The following is a 12,680-nucleotide window of genomic DNA, read 5'->3' on the forward strand; positions in this document are numbered from 1 at the left end:
AGACTCAGAGGCTGCAGGAAAAGAGACAAGCACCAGCCATGCATCAAGGTTGCCGACAAGAATACTCTCGTTAACCCAACTTGACACTTTCAGGCAAGGAGATTTAACTATGCCCCTTGTGCCCTCCAAAAGTTAACCACCATTTTTAGAATATGAAACCACTGTCTGGTACATCTTTTAAAAGTTATATTTGCTTATCTGTAGAAATTACAAATGGGAAGGGGAAGCTGATTAAACACACGATATACACATCCGCAGGGAATCCTGTAAATATGTACAACTTCCACATTTTTATTAATTAGTTAAATTTTTTTATTTGTAAGGAACTGAGAAGGGAATAGGTGAGGCCATCCTCTCAGCTTTCTCTGAGAATTTTACTCTTTTATTATTATGGCTTCTAGTTTTAATTTTCTAAACTTTCACTTGTGTGTAGAGGGTAAACTTATTTAATATTTTTTAAAGTTCAGGCTGAAATAAGCCTTAGCCTTAGTTTGCAACGCTGACACACAGAGTGGCCCTCCTCCTGTCCTTACAGACAGGTGATAACTTGCACCTTCACAAACATTTAGAATTTAAATGTCCTGTGCTAAAGCTCGCCTTCACCGTTCCCTCTCTCAGGCAAATGCACACAAAAGAGACTCACACACACACACACACACACACACACACAAACACACACACACAGCACCCCTTACACTGTGACCCTTTGTGAGTCACAGGGAGAGGTGTGACTTCCCTTGGTGTCAGAGGTCTCCAGATATTCCAACAGCATCTCCTTATCCTCGGGGTCAAAGAAGTGCTTCACAGAGACAGGCTGTCCCTCGGGGATCTTATTTTCAGTACAGTTTTAGCTACAGGAGACACACGTTTAAATGGATACATGCACATGCGCACGGCTAACATGAGAAAGTGAAACACTACCAACAGCAATTAAAGCAAATCTTCTAATGGCTGTGCCATTTTCACCTATAAAAGCCATGTTCCTCGGGAGATAAAAATGAGGCACAAACTCTAAAATTGTGTTATGCGGGATACTCTCCCTTATGACCAGTTGGAGCCGGCACTGTAGTCTTTAACTCCAGTATACCCCTCTTCTTCATTGACACATTAAATCTGTATACATTTATAGTGAACAACATGATACCTGACCTGTGTCAGCTATAGATGGGAGTTCTGACCAGCCTTCCTCTGATTACATTACCAAATGCTGAAGGAAGGGAACTTCACGTACTCCCAGCAGGAGCCTAGAAACACAGCCCCCAAACCCTCAGTGCACACAATCTTACACCCACCCACCCCCCAGCCCCCACCCCCACCCCCCGGTGGTAGGACTGAGCAATGGAAGGTCTGCCCAGAATGTATGCTCCGTCTGTAGTAAGTGCCTGGTGGACATACAGACAGGCAGACTAACCTTGGTGGAGTTCCCTGATTTCCTAAGGAAGCCAGAGAAAGGTGCCAGAAGGACCCAGACCAACTGCAGCACCCTGACCCTCTCTGCTGAGGCTTGCCCCCCACCCAGGTACAGCGTCAAGGCTGGCCTGATTGTTTTGAATTTTCATGTTTGTCCAAGATGCCAGCTCTGCCATCAGAGCAACATCCAAATTACTAGCATGGACAGAAAGAGCACGTGATATTCACTCTAATGCATACATTTTCCAAGTGGCCATCAGGTCCCAGATACTCACATTCCTGCACTGACAGGAATTCCTGGCCACAGGGCCAGGCCTTGCCAGTTACCATGGGTGCCTACCACCGGCCACCTTGAATCCAGGTCTCACCTCTGCACCTGATCACAGGGCCTTTTGATGGTGCCCCCTAACCCAGTACCAGTGTGGGCTATCTCCTAGGGATGTGTCTGTCGGACCTGAGAGAGAAAATTCTGCTGGTAAGAACGTTCCGAGATTTAGTAGAAACGGCTTCAGTCGGCTTCCCAGGAGGTAACGAACGGCACAATGCAAACCCGCTCACACATGGCAGCTATTAGGGAGCTAGTGTAGGAGACAGAAAGCATTTGCTCTTGGAGGATTTTTTTATTCCAAATGAGCCTGCTTCCCATCCACAAATCTGTGACTGCATAAACGCTGGATATAAATAGTCTATGGAAACAGAGCCGCCCTTCCTAGCCACGGCGTAACCGTGAGCAAGCGGCTGCAGAGCTGCGTGGACCTCCACCAACCCCTCCAGATCCTACCGTAAAAAAAAAAAAAAAAAAAGTCGGCTCAGAGAAAACCAAAATCATGCGCTGAAACTCAGCAAGGCCTGGCCGGGAAGCAACAGGAGCCGCGTTTGTCTTGTGGGCATCTCCTTCTCCCGTGAGCAGTTCTCTCCTGCCTGATGTTTGCCCTCCAGTGTGGACCCCGAAGGCAGCTTTGGAACATGCTTGTGAGAACAAGATCCACACACAAAGGCAGGTCACCCAGTAGCTCAAAGGCTCCTCGCAAAAACAGCCTGTAAAAAGGAGACTGAGGACAACACCCCGTGAATTCCGCTTTTTGCATTTCGGAGTTAAAAGGGATTGTGTGGCCTTTACACGGGCATTGTACTTGATAACAGGAAGTCAGTCAAAATGAACAAAAAAAAAAAAAAATTCCAGTATTGGTGGGGAGAGAAAGAAGAAAAGAGAGAAAGGTATATGAAAGGCCCTTGAAAACATTCGCAGCTATAAAAGCTTTTAAATGTTGGCTTTAATCTGCCAGCTGCTCTGGGCTGTTCTGTAAAGCAGCCGCCACAAGACCTCAGCAGACGCACGCACACCAGGAGCCACCCAGTGCACCTGGGACCCCGACTTTCTCTCCGATTTGGATCTCCAAAGAAATATTTCTTTAACTGTATTTTAAAGTATTGCTAGAAGTTTGTCCCTTATTTAAGATTCAGAACTAGGCCTAAAGGCCACAGGAGGGAGGGGAGGGCTCCATGTCAAAACTGTGCTTAAAAAAAAAAAAAAAATCTGTCAGGTAGAGATTTTTTTTTTCTTAAATGGAATATTGAAATTTAAAAAGCAACAACACTAGGCACTTTAGGCTCCAAACAGCTAGTTCACAACCTGGGAAGACAGCTCGGCGAGCACAACACTGGCAGGGTGCAGTGGAGAGGCAGTAGCTCTAATGCAGGGGATGCAGCCAGGGGGTCCCTGGAGCTATTAGGCAGCTAGGCTAGCCGAAACATGGGGAGAGCCATGTTCAGGGAGAGACCCTGTCTCCCAACAACAACAACATTACCATTGCATAGAGAAGTGATTGCAGACAGACAGATCTCGGTCAGTCCCTGGCTGCCCCACACGCTTGCCAGGTTAATGCAGCCATACTTGCATATATCACCCCGCAACACAGTTTTGTTTTTAAATACTAAGAAGAAAGAACCCAACTTTCAGGCTGAGGACACAGCTCGGTAATACAATAGTGAGGCCCTGGGTTTGATTCCCACCTAAGTAAATAAGTAAATGAAAGCTCAGGTTCCCCATGCCAGGGATGGACGGATGGATGGACGGGCAGGCAGGCAGGCAGGCAGGCAGGCAGGCAGGCAGGCAGGCACCTCATCCTGCCTATTGGGGAGTCCAGATGAGACCATGAAGCACATTAAGAAGACGCGGTTAGCCAAAAAGCATGTCATCAAGATAAGAAATGACTGTGTCTCCCAAACTGCCCCAGCACCTGGCCCACCCTCATTAGCTCCCAAATATTTGCTGAATGAAGTGGCCAGTGCAGACAGAAGGGAGGTCCCGCATGGAATGACTTAGTCTACATTCTGTCATAAAGCAACAAGACCAGAAGAGAAGCTTGCAGTTCGTGACAGCTATGTGTTAAAACACCACACTAAACACCTTCAATGTGAGCAATTGAAAATGAATTTTCAGGAAGGGATTCCCTGGGCAGAAAGGCCACACTAAGGGCTTTCTGATACATCTACAAATATAAAAAACGATTCTCACCAACAACAGCCAATCACCAACAGGAGCTGGGGTCTGAGGAAGGGAATAGAGTTTCTTTGTTTATGATCTTGGGTTGAATCAAAATGGAATATTGTAACCCTTTTCTGTCTTTAAGCATGTACTGATTCATGCCACGACTCCCACAGCACCGACATCACACACACACACACACACACACACACACACCACCAGCACCACCACCACAATCATGACTCTACCCAGCTGCTTTATCAACAAACTCAGTTGTCGCTTCTTGTTATGGTTACATCTTGATCCCAAGGGCAAGTAACTGGACGCCCTCAAAGAGCTCCTGCCAAGCAGGAGTCCAGCGGGAGTCTCCCAGGTCACCTACACATCACTGCGCCCAGCCTCGTGCACACCTAAGAAAGCAAAACAAAAACAAAAACAAAACAAAACAAACAAACAAAAAAATGTGTGTGTGCTCCCTAACTGAGTGGGAAGCCAGGCCGGGGGAAATCTGCAAACAGCCTGGGTTCCTCACAGCAATGGCAGTTCCCCTTGCTAGAGGTGGGGGGTTCCTCAGAGAAGTGGCAGCCCCCCTGGCTAGAGGTGGGGGTTCCTCAAAGCAATGGCAGCTTCCCTTGCTAGAGGTGGGGGTTCCTCAGAGCAATGGCAGCCCCCCTGGCTAGAGGTGAGGCGTCCATGCTCTTCTGCATCCTCTGGCCACCCGGGAAACATCAACATGTCACACGGACAGGGATGGTATGAGATGGAAGGTGGGGGTGGCTCTAAATCCCAGCTGGCCTAGCCGTTCCACAGGAGCCGCCAGAGACTCCAGTGTGTCCTCCTCCTTGTTGCCCTCCCTCGGACAGAGATTAGAAGGCAGGGGAACAAGACAGTTTTCACTGAAAAAAGAAGTCTGCTTTTATTTATAAAATTATTATCTTTTTACATAAAATAAATGTTTAAGTTTTCCTACACAACATCACAGAAATGGGTTCCTTCTCTGTTTTTTCCTTACAAAATGTGTGTCTCCCACGGCATACCCCACAGTGATGCTGCATTCCTGCCAACACTTCTACTGGATGGAGGGCTGACAGGAAGGCCACCATGTAATGCTAGCCCATAATGTATCTTACATCAAGCGTTCGGCCCGTCAGCCTGACCTTCGCTGGCCCCTGTATGGGTTTATTCATGGAGAAGTAGTGCGGAGGGTTCTGGGTCACCCCAGCAGGAACAGGGCTCCAGTCGTGACTAGTCCAGCAACGCCTTCTGCTCACACGGGTGAGCACCAGTGAGGCACCCACACACCAACCCTGGAGCTCACTAGTAAGCCGGGCAGCCATGACTGTGACATGCCACTCACAGGAGTCAAACAGCCCACTGGCAACGCTACACCCCCTAAACCAGCGGTTCCCAACCCTCCCAATGCTGCGACCCTTTAGTATAGTTCCTCATGCTCTGGTGACCCCCAACCATAAAATTATCTCAATGCCGCTTTATAACTGAAGTTTTGCTACTGTCATGAATCAAAATATAAATATCTGATATGGAGGATATTTGCTACCCAGATTGAGGATGACTGCTCCCAATAATTAAGTCAGATGTCAAATTTCAACCAAGTGTCAGAGTCCAAACAATCAGGTTTTAAGTACATGTGAGAGGCTTCCAAAGTTGATGACACACTAGCTTGTTTTTTTACTTATTAATAACTAGCTTGGCTCAATATGAAAGTAACATACATCTATCATAGACAATTTTGAAAAATATAAAGAAAACTTTGAAGTGTTATTAAATTACATTAAGCTTACCACCAGAATGTGTATGTATGTATGTATGTATATATATATATATATATGTATATGTATATGTATATGTATATGTATATATATATACACACACACATATATATGCATTTGTACATGTGTGTATGTTTGTATATAAGTGTGTTTGTGTGTGTATATGTGTTTGTGTATGTATATGTTTGTTTGTGCATGTATGTATATGTATATGTATGTGTATGTGTATACATGTACACGTGCATATGTGTATGTGTATACACGTGTATGTTTTTGTGTGTACATGTGTGTGCATGTGCTTGTGTGTGCATGTGTGTATACGTATGTGTATACACGTGTATATGTTTTTGTGTGTACATGTGTGTGCATGTGCTTGTGTGTGCATGTGTGTATACGTATGTGTATTGTGTGTGCGTATACATGTGCATATGTCTACACACCGTGGCTCTTCCAGTCTTCTTTTAGTGGACCCAGGTACACAGCATGCGGTGTTGTTGGTTTTCAATATACTGGCCTCAGCTGCAGGCCTGACCTTCCACCTGTCCCTGGGAGGATGGATCAGATGTAAAGACCCATGTCGGAAGGAAGGCAGCGTGGCAAGGGAGCCGCCCCTCAGCAGAGCCCTGCTTTGCCCTGCCTTCCCAGTGGTCTCACCAGTCACCATGGTGGGGCTTTACTAAGGTGGTCCAATGCAGGTCTTGGTGTTCAGGTAGGAAGGGAATTCTCAGCAAATAGCGGACACCAAGGGTCCCCAGTTTCTCTTTGTATCACGGTGGGTGACACAGAAACATGGGGTGGAGGGGATGTCATAAATCTTGCGAGCTTCTTGCCGTCAAGAGCAGCGTCAGGGCTCAACGCTGAGTAAACACAGCTGCTCCTCAGTGGAGGTATTTAGATAATTTCTCTATTTATTTTGTTCTTTCACGTCTTGTACTAGAACGGGACTTAATATTGAATAAATGTTGAATGAATGGATGGATTTTATGAACTGTGGCATTGAAATGACTTCTACAGACCCAAAAGAAAGTGCCACCAATATAGTAGAAAATGTCCAAATTACACTATGTGACACTGATATATGGAGAATAAATTAAATTTCTGAACAGTTACAGTTAGAGGGGGTTTGTAACTCAAGTTGCCTAGCTCAGCAGCGACATCATGTGGTGAGAGCGTGGGTTTCCATGAGCAGAGAGCTTTACAGGAAGCAGGAAGTCTGCACAAACTCCTAAGGCATGCGGCAGGTCCAATGGATGGGAAAGGCCAGGATCCTCCTCCTGTACCTTTCATCCAAGAGAGGTCAATGAGACCTACTGTGCACAGATGCAGGAAGAGAGGTCAGTGAGACCTACTGTGCACAGATGTATGAAGAGAGGTCAGTGAGACCTACTGTGCACAGATGCAGGAAGAGAGGTCAGTGAGACCTACTGTGCACAGATGCAGGAAGGAAAATCAAATTGCCTCTTGGGTTTATAAACTGAGCTGCACAGGAACTTGAAGTGGCAGCCTCAGCATCGGGACAAGGGCAGGGCGAATCTTCTGTCTGCCCCCCGCCCTCCGCCCAAAAAAACCCACCTCTTACTGTTTCTATTTTCAAATAGTTTGGAGAACTTTTGCTCCAAGAAAACACAACACTTGATCAGTACTAGAAAAGGAAAAAACCCTGACCTCTGATCAGAGCGTTGAGAAATAACATCAACAAAGACACACCACGGTCACATGTGTGCTCAGTGCCCTGAATTCTCAACGTGAAACAGAAGTCAGTAAGAATGAAGCAGCCAGGAGGAATGACCATCCTCAGAGCTGACCTCAAGTCCATGAGGGAGACCGGGACCCGGAAAGAATCTCAAAACTATTCTTGCCAAGACTACATGTGTATGCTAGACAGAGCAAACATTGGCTTTCCCCTTTGACAAGAACTTCATCCCGTGGATCGTAAGTGGGTAAGCTAGCATTCCTCCAGCCAGCAAATGCCACCCCCACTGCCACTGGCTGCCACTGGACATTTTAAAGAGTCGAATTCACTCTATCTGCGTGTCTGCACACACATGTGTGCAAGTGAGTGTACATGTGTGTGGACACGTGTAGAACATGTGTGTGGTCACGTGTAGAAGCCACACGTCCTCTCATTTGTTCACCGCTGTATGTACCGAGGCGGGGTCTCTTGCTGAGCCCAGAGCTAGACAATCTGGCTCGTCAGCTTGCAGAGAGGCCCACCTCCACTCCCCACAGGCTGCAACTGCAGGCAGGCTGCTGTACCTATCCAGCTTTTTATGCAGATGTTGAGGGCACCAAGTAAGGCCCCATTGCGAAGACATCCAGAGCTTGTCCACAGTGTGTCCTCCTCAGTGCAAGAGCTGAGAGACTAAATACCCATTGCTCTTCAGGCAAAAAACTGCAGCTTAGGTATTTTAGCTGTACATGTTCTACCTAAAGAGTAGAACCTTCCCAGGAAAAGAAAACCCAAGGCTATCTTTCCTCTTCATTTCTCTGCTGTGGTCAAAAGGCCTACAGTCAGGCCTGGGAAAAGGGCAAGCAGACCAGGGGCAAGCCAGCCAGCGTTGCCCTCTGACCACTCAGGCTGCAAGCTTGCAGGGATCACACACTTAACCCCATCTCCAGTTCAATCCTCAATGCTCAGGAGAGGAAGGAAGGAGAGGGCCTAGGAGGCTGACGGTCATATTCCACTGAAGACAGGTGGCCTTGGCCCACACGGACAAGAACCTAAAGCTCTGAGGACTGCTGGCTCTACTTGGTAATTTTATGCCATAAATCACAGTCATAAGTTTTGCCATATGAACTGAACATGAAACAGCAATGAGTAACTTGGAGTTGGAATTCCTATGATGAAGACACAAACAAAAGCCATATGATTAATGCATTAGAAATGGTGCGAACTGCGGAGCCGGGCTTGGTGGCTCACATCTGCTGAGGCAGGAAGATCCCTGCAGGCTTAAAGGTGGCCCCTGCTACAGAGTGTGTTCCAGGCCGGTGTGGGCCAGTGAAAACTTGCCTCAAAAAAAAAAAAATGTTTAGAAATTAGATAATGAAATGTAATAAAAGAATGGTTTTTAAAGGACAAAAGAGCATCCTGTGTTGATATTAATTTTTCAATTGGAAGCATTTCCTTCCATTTCTTAGCCTAGATTCCGGGAACTTATTAAGCACATCATGTTTTCTTAACCCAATACACCTCTTAACAATCCAACCATCGCTGCATTAACTCGCTGCATTATCGTTTAAACTGCAGTGCTTACACAAGTCTCCCATGCTGCCTCCTTTGGTCCTCACACAATCCTCTCGGATCGTCATCTGTCTCTCTCTCCGTCAGTACGGTGCACCCACACAATGCCAAGCTCTGATCCACACAAACCAAGCTCGCCCAGGGGCAGCAACCAACCCAGAAGGCAGCGTCTCCCCTTTCCACAGTGCAGGCATGAAGGGTGGATTTTGCTCTTTTCAAGCGAAGCAGGTGGGTTCGGTGTGTGGCATCCCCTGGCCACCGAGCTTTTGCTGTATGTTAACATCACTAACCCCACAGACTGGCCTGCTGCTGGCTGAGAACTGAAAGAGCTCTGCAAAATCATTTGTCACTATGAATAAGAAATTGACAGCATGTCACCACGACGGGATTAGTAGGAACACACACCTGGAGAATCTGGCAGGCTGCCCAAAACCAGGTATCCCTCACAGACCAGCGATGAATACAGGTGGGAGGTGGACTCCGGAAACACTGCCAACACTTCCGTTTTCCTTTTAGACACGAGTGGCAAACATAACACCTAAAGCCTTCTAGACATCAGCACACAGAAGTAGTGATTTCCCGCCTACTGAGGAAAACCCAGATCAAAACAACTGGTTTCGATCCCAACTGATGGCAGAATCCACATCAGTCATGCTCAGGGAACTGGTTCCTGCGCCCCTTCCCACCGACGCCAAAAGCCAGAATCTCAAGTCTTATACAGAACAGCGCAGCATTGGCACATGGTCTCTGCATGTCCTCCTATAGACTTTAAGCAATCTCTAGGAGGCTAGAAACACGTCCTATGTTGCAAACGCTGTGTGAATACTTGCTACGCTGTACTGGGTATTGCTCAGGTAACGACAAGAAAAATAGTCCGTGCATGTTCAGGAGAGGCAGGATTTTTTTTTTTTTAGCATGTGTGTGATGTGTGTGTGTGTGTGTGTGTGTGCTGTGTTGTATGTGTGTGATGTGTTATGTACATATACACGTCTGTGTGTGTTCATAAAAGTCAGGGTAAGCATGCACCAAGGCACACACATGTCAGAGGACAAGCTTGGGTGTCCCTCTTCTCCCCTGCTGGAGACAAGGTCCCTTGCCATGCAGGGTGACTCCTGGCCAGGAGCCCTCGGGACTCTCCACCTCCGCCTCACATAAGGAGCACACACAAGTTCCTAGGACATAAAGGTCAACACCCTACACTGGTCTTTACCCACTGAGCTGTCTCTCTGGCCTAATATAGGCTCCTTCCTTATTTTTTTTTTTCAAATATCTCATCTACAGTGGTTGCAGCCACACAGCTACAGAACCGCGTGTGTGGAGATGCGGCCATGCACTCTGAGCACATAGGACACAGCTCCATTTCTCCACAAAAGGACCATGCCCCCAACTCCACAGTCACCTCTACTTTCCTTACACACACACACACACACACACACACACACACACAATACTAAAGATACATTAATACAGTTTCCAAACCCAAACCCAAAATCAAAATAGAAATCGAGGCTGAACATGGTCGTGACAGACAAGTTAAGGAGCTGTGGTTTTGAGGCACCCACGGCTGAGCCCGCTCACCTCAGCGGCCAGCAGTAAGTACAGGGGCGTTAAGGCAGGAACCTGTGGTGCGTCACAGCTCAGACCGAGGGCAGTCAGGATCTCCTTAAGGACCTCGTGTCTTCTCACATTGCTGGATTTGAGCACGTTAAAGTCGTCTGCAGTCTGCACCAGGGAGGCGCCGGGCGGGAGCTCCAGGTGCACCTGAGGGGAAGAGAGCAGCAGGTGAACGGTGGGCGCCTGCTTCAGAGAAGCAGCTTCCACGCTAGGTTTGATGGAGATCTGAACGTGACTTTTCTTCTTATGCCCGGAGCCTGACCATCCACAAAGTGATGTCGAGAAACATCAGGATGGGGACTGGAACGGGCCACTTAAAACAATGTCCTCCCAGCTCAAAGGTCATGGTAGAGCCCAACCCTGGATGGCCACCATCCTCTTTCCAGGTCATGGCTCTTGCCATCAACAGTCCTGCTACACGTTCTTGGGGAAGTCACCAAAGCTGGACTAAAGTATTTGGGAACAAGATTTTGCTGGGGATCCAGCAGAACACACTACAGAACCTATGGAGGCACGATGGGTCAGGCTAGGGACTTCTATTCTGCCTCACAATCAGAATAACAGAGTAGCGTAGTCATCATTTGGAGACTGTCTGCGGGATGGGAGGTGGATAGAGTGGACTTCCTGGACAACAGAAGGGCTTTCCTTGACACCCCCTGCATCTGTCTGGATTCTAAAATTTGGGGCTTCCTACACGAAGCCAGGAGTTAAACCGATATTTAGGATGCATGGTAGAGACCACACGAAGGTTATAAACACACAAGTATCTCCCTCAGCATCCCTGTCAGGACGGAGCAACTCCCAGCTGCCAGGGGAGCAGATTTTTACCTGCAGTGACAGCAAAGCGCCCGCGCTTCGTTTGACTTTGGCTTTGTGTACTGATTTCCCAAGCGGAAGGGACCTCGGGAGGCTAAGGAAGCACGGTGCCAACCTCGGGTTCATTCAGCCACTCACTTCTCACCTAGGCTGTAACCAAGGTGAGTGTAACCTCCAAACATTGTCCATAATGGGGCCAATGTTGAACTTGGGGGCCAATCTGAATAAGGTGGCAAGCAGCGGTCAGGTTGTCAGTGGACAGCAGGTGGACCTGTTCCCCAGACAGTCCTCGAGGGGTTAGAAAAGAAAGGGGTGCCTGCAAGGGCATCACCCATCTAAGCACATGCTTGCCCTGGAGGATAACCTATGCCGGTGGCACAATAAGACGAGCAAAACTTTGGGGGGGGCGCATGGCACACGCCTTTAATCCCAGCACTAGGGAGGCAGAGGCAGGTGGATCTCTGAGTTCGAGACCAGCCTGGTCTACAGAGTGAGTTCCAGGGCAGCCAGGGCTACACAGAGAAACCCTGTCCAAAAAAAAAAAAAAAATCCAACAAAGAAAAAGAGTGAAAGTTGTGCTCCTGCAGGAGTTCAGGGAGACAGGGAGGCGCACTGCTGAAAGCGTGTGGCCGTCCTGGATGGCATACACACAAGTGCATGCCCAGTGAAGTGTGCTGAAGTGATCTGCACATGAGAAAGATGCACCGGGGAAAGGCTTTCATCAGCAGGCCTCCCGGCCCACGGACACCACCGGGAAAGCTGGAGAGATGCTGTAGCTGCTGGGCTGTGGAGGGGCCTCAGAGGGCAGTGTGTGCTTAGCATGTGCGAGATCCTGGTGCTGCCCCGTCAGTTAATGACAGACAGAACGCATCGGACGCTGGGCCTGTGGCTCTGCCTCCTGCTCTTCTGTAATCCTGACACGAGTCTCACAGCTGTTTGCTTTAATGCAACGGGGATGCCGGTCCTAGATCTATGACCTGGCGTCATCGAAGCATACGGCTCCTCGACTGGTCTGAAGGACAGAAGAAACAATGTCTCTAGCAACAAACACAGAGAGGGGTGGCCGCATCCACTGGGCAGAGACCAGAAATGCTGATAAATGTCTAGAGTTTATAGGACCACGCCTCCCCACAAAGACTCATCTGGCCCAAAATGTCAAAAGCTGAGAAACTCTGCTGTGAATCATCTTCCCTGAACTAAGCTGGAAGAGCAAATGAAATCTCAGATTCATTCTCAAGCTGTATTTAGGCGACTTTATACCAGAATCCAGATCCATTTGATAGCCAAATGGCAGCCTTCATTCTCAGCTTTACATGTCCCC

At 48.0% G+C, this 12,680-nt stretch overlaps 1 protein-coding gene across 10 annotated transcripts in view; it reads right to left on the minus strand.

The window, feature by feature from the left end:
* Hlcs (holocarboxylase synthetase (biotin- [propriony-Coenzyme A-carboxylase (ATP-hydrolysing)] ligase)) overlaps positions 1-12,680 on the minus strand; it is a 185,934-nt gene that overhangs the window by 122,779 nt on the left and 50,475 nt on the right. For all 10 annotated transcript variants that reach the window (NM_139145.5, XM_030248919.1, NM_001360045.1 and 7 more), the window contains one exon: positions 10,508-10,690. In NM_139145.5, coding sequence (NP_631884.1) covers positions 10,508-10,690 — 183 coding nt within the window. The remainder of the gene's footprint in view (positions 1-10,507; positions 10,691-12,680) is intronic.

The sequence above is a fragment of the Mus musculus genome, chromosome 16 (genome assembly GCF_000001635.26).
Source record: "Mus musculus strain C57BL/6J chromosome 16, GRCm38.p6 C57BL/6J".
In the NCBI taxonomy this organism is placed as follows: Eukaryota; Metazoa; Chordata; class Mammalia; order Rodentia; family Muridae; genus Mus; species Mus musculus.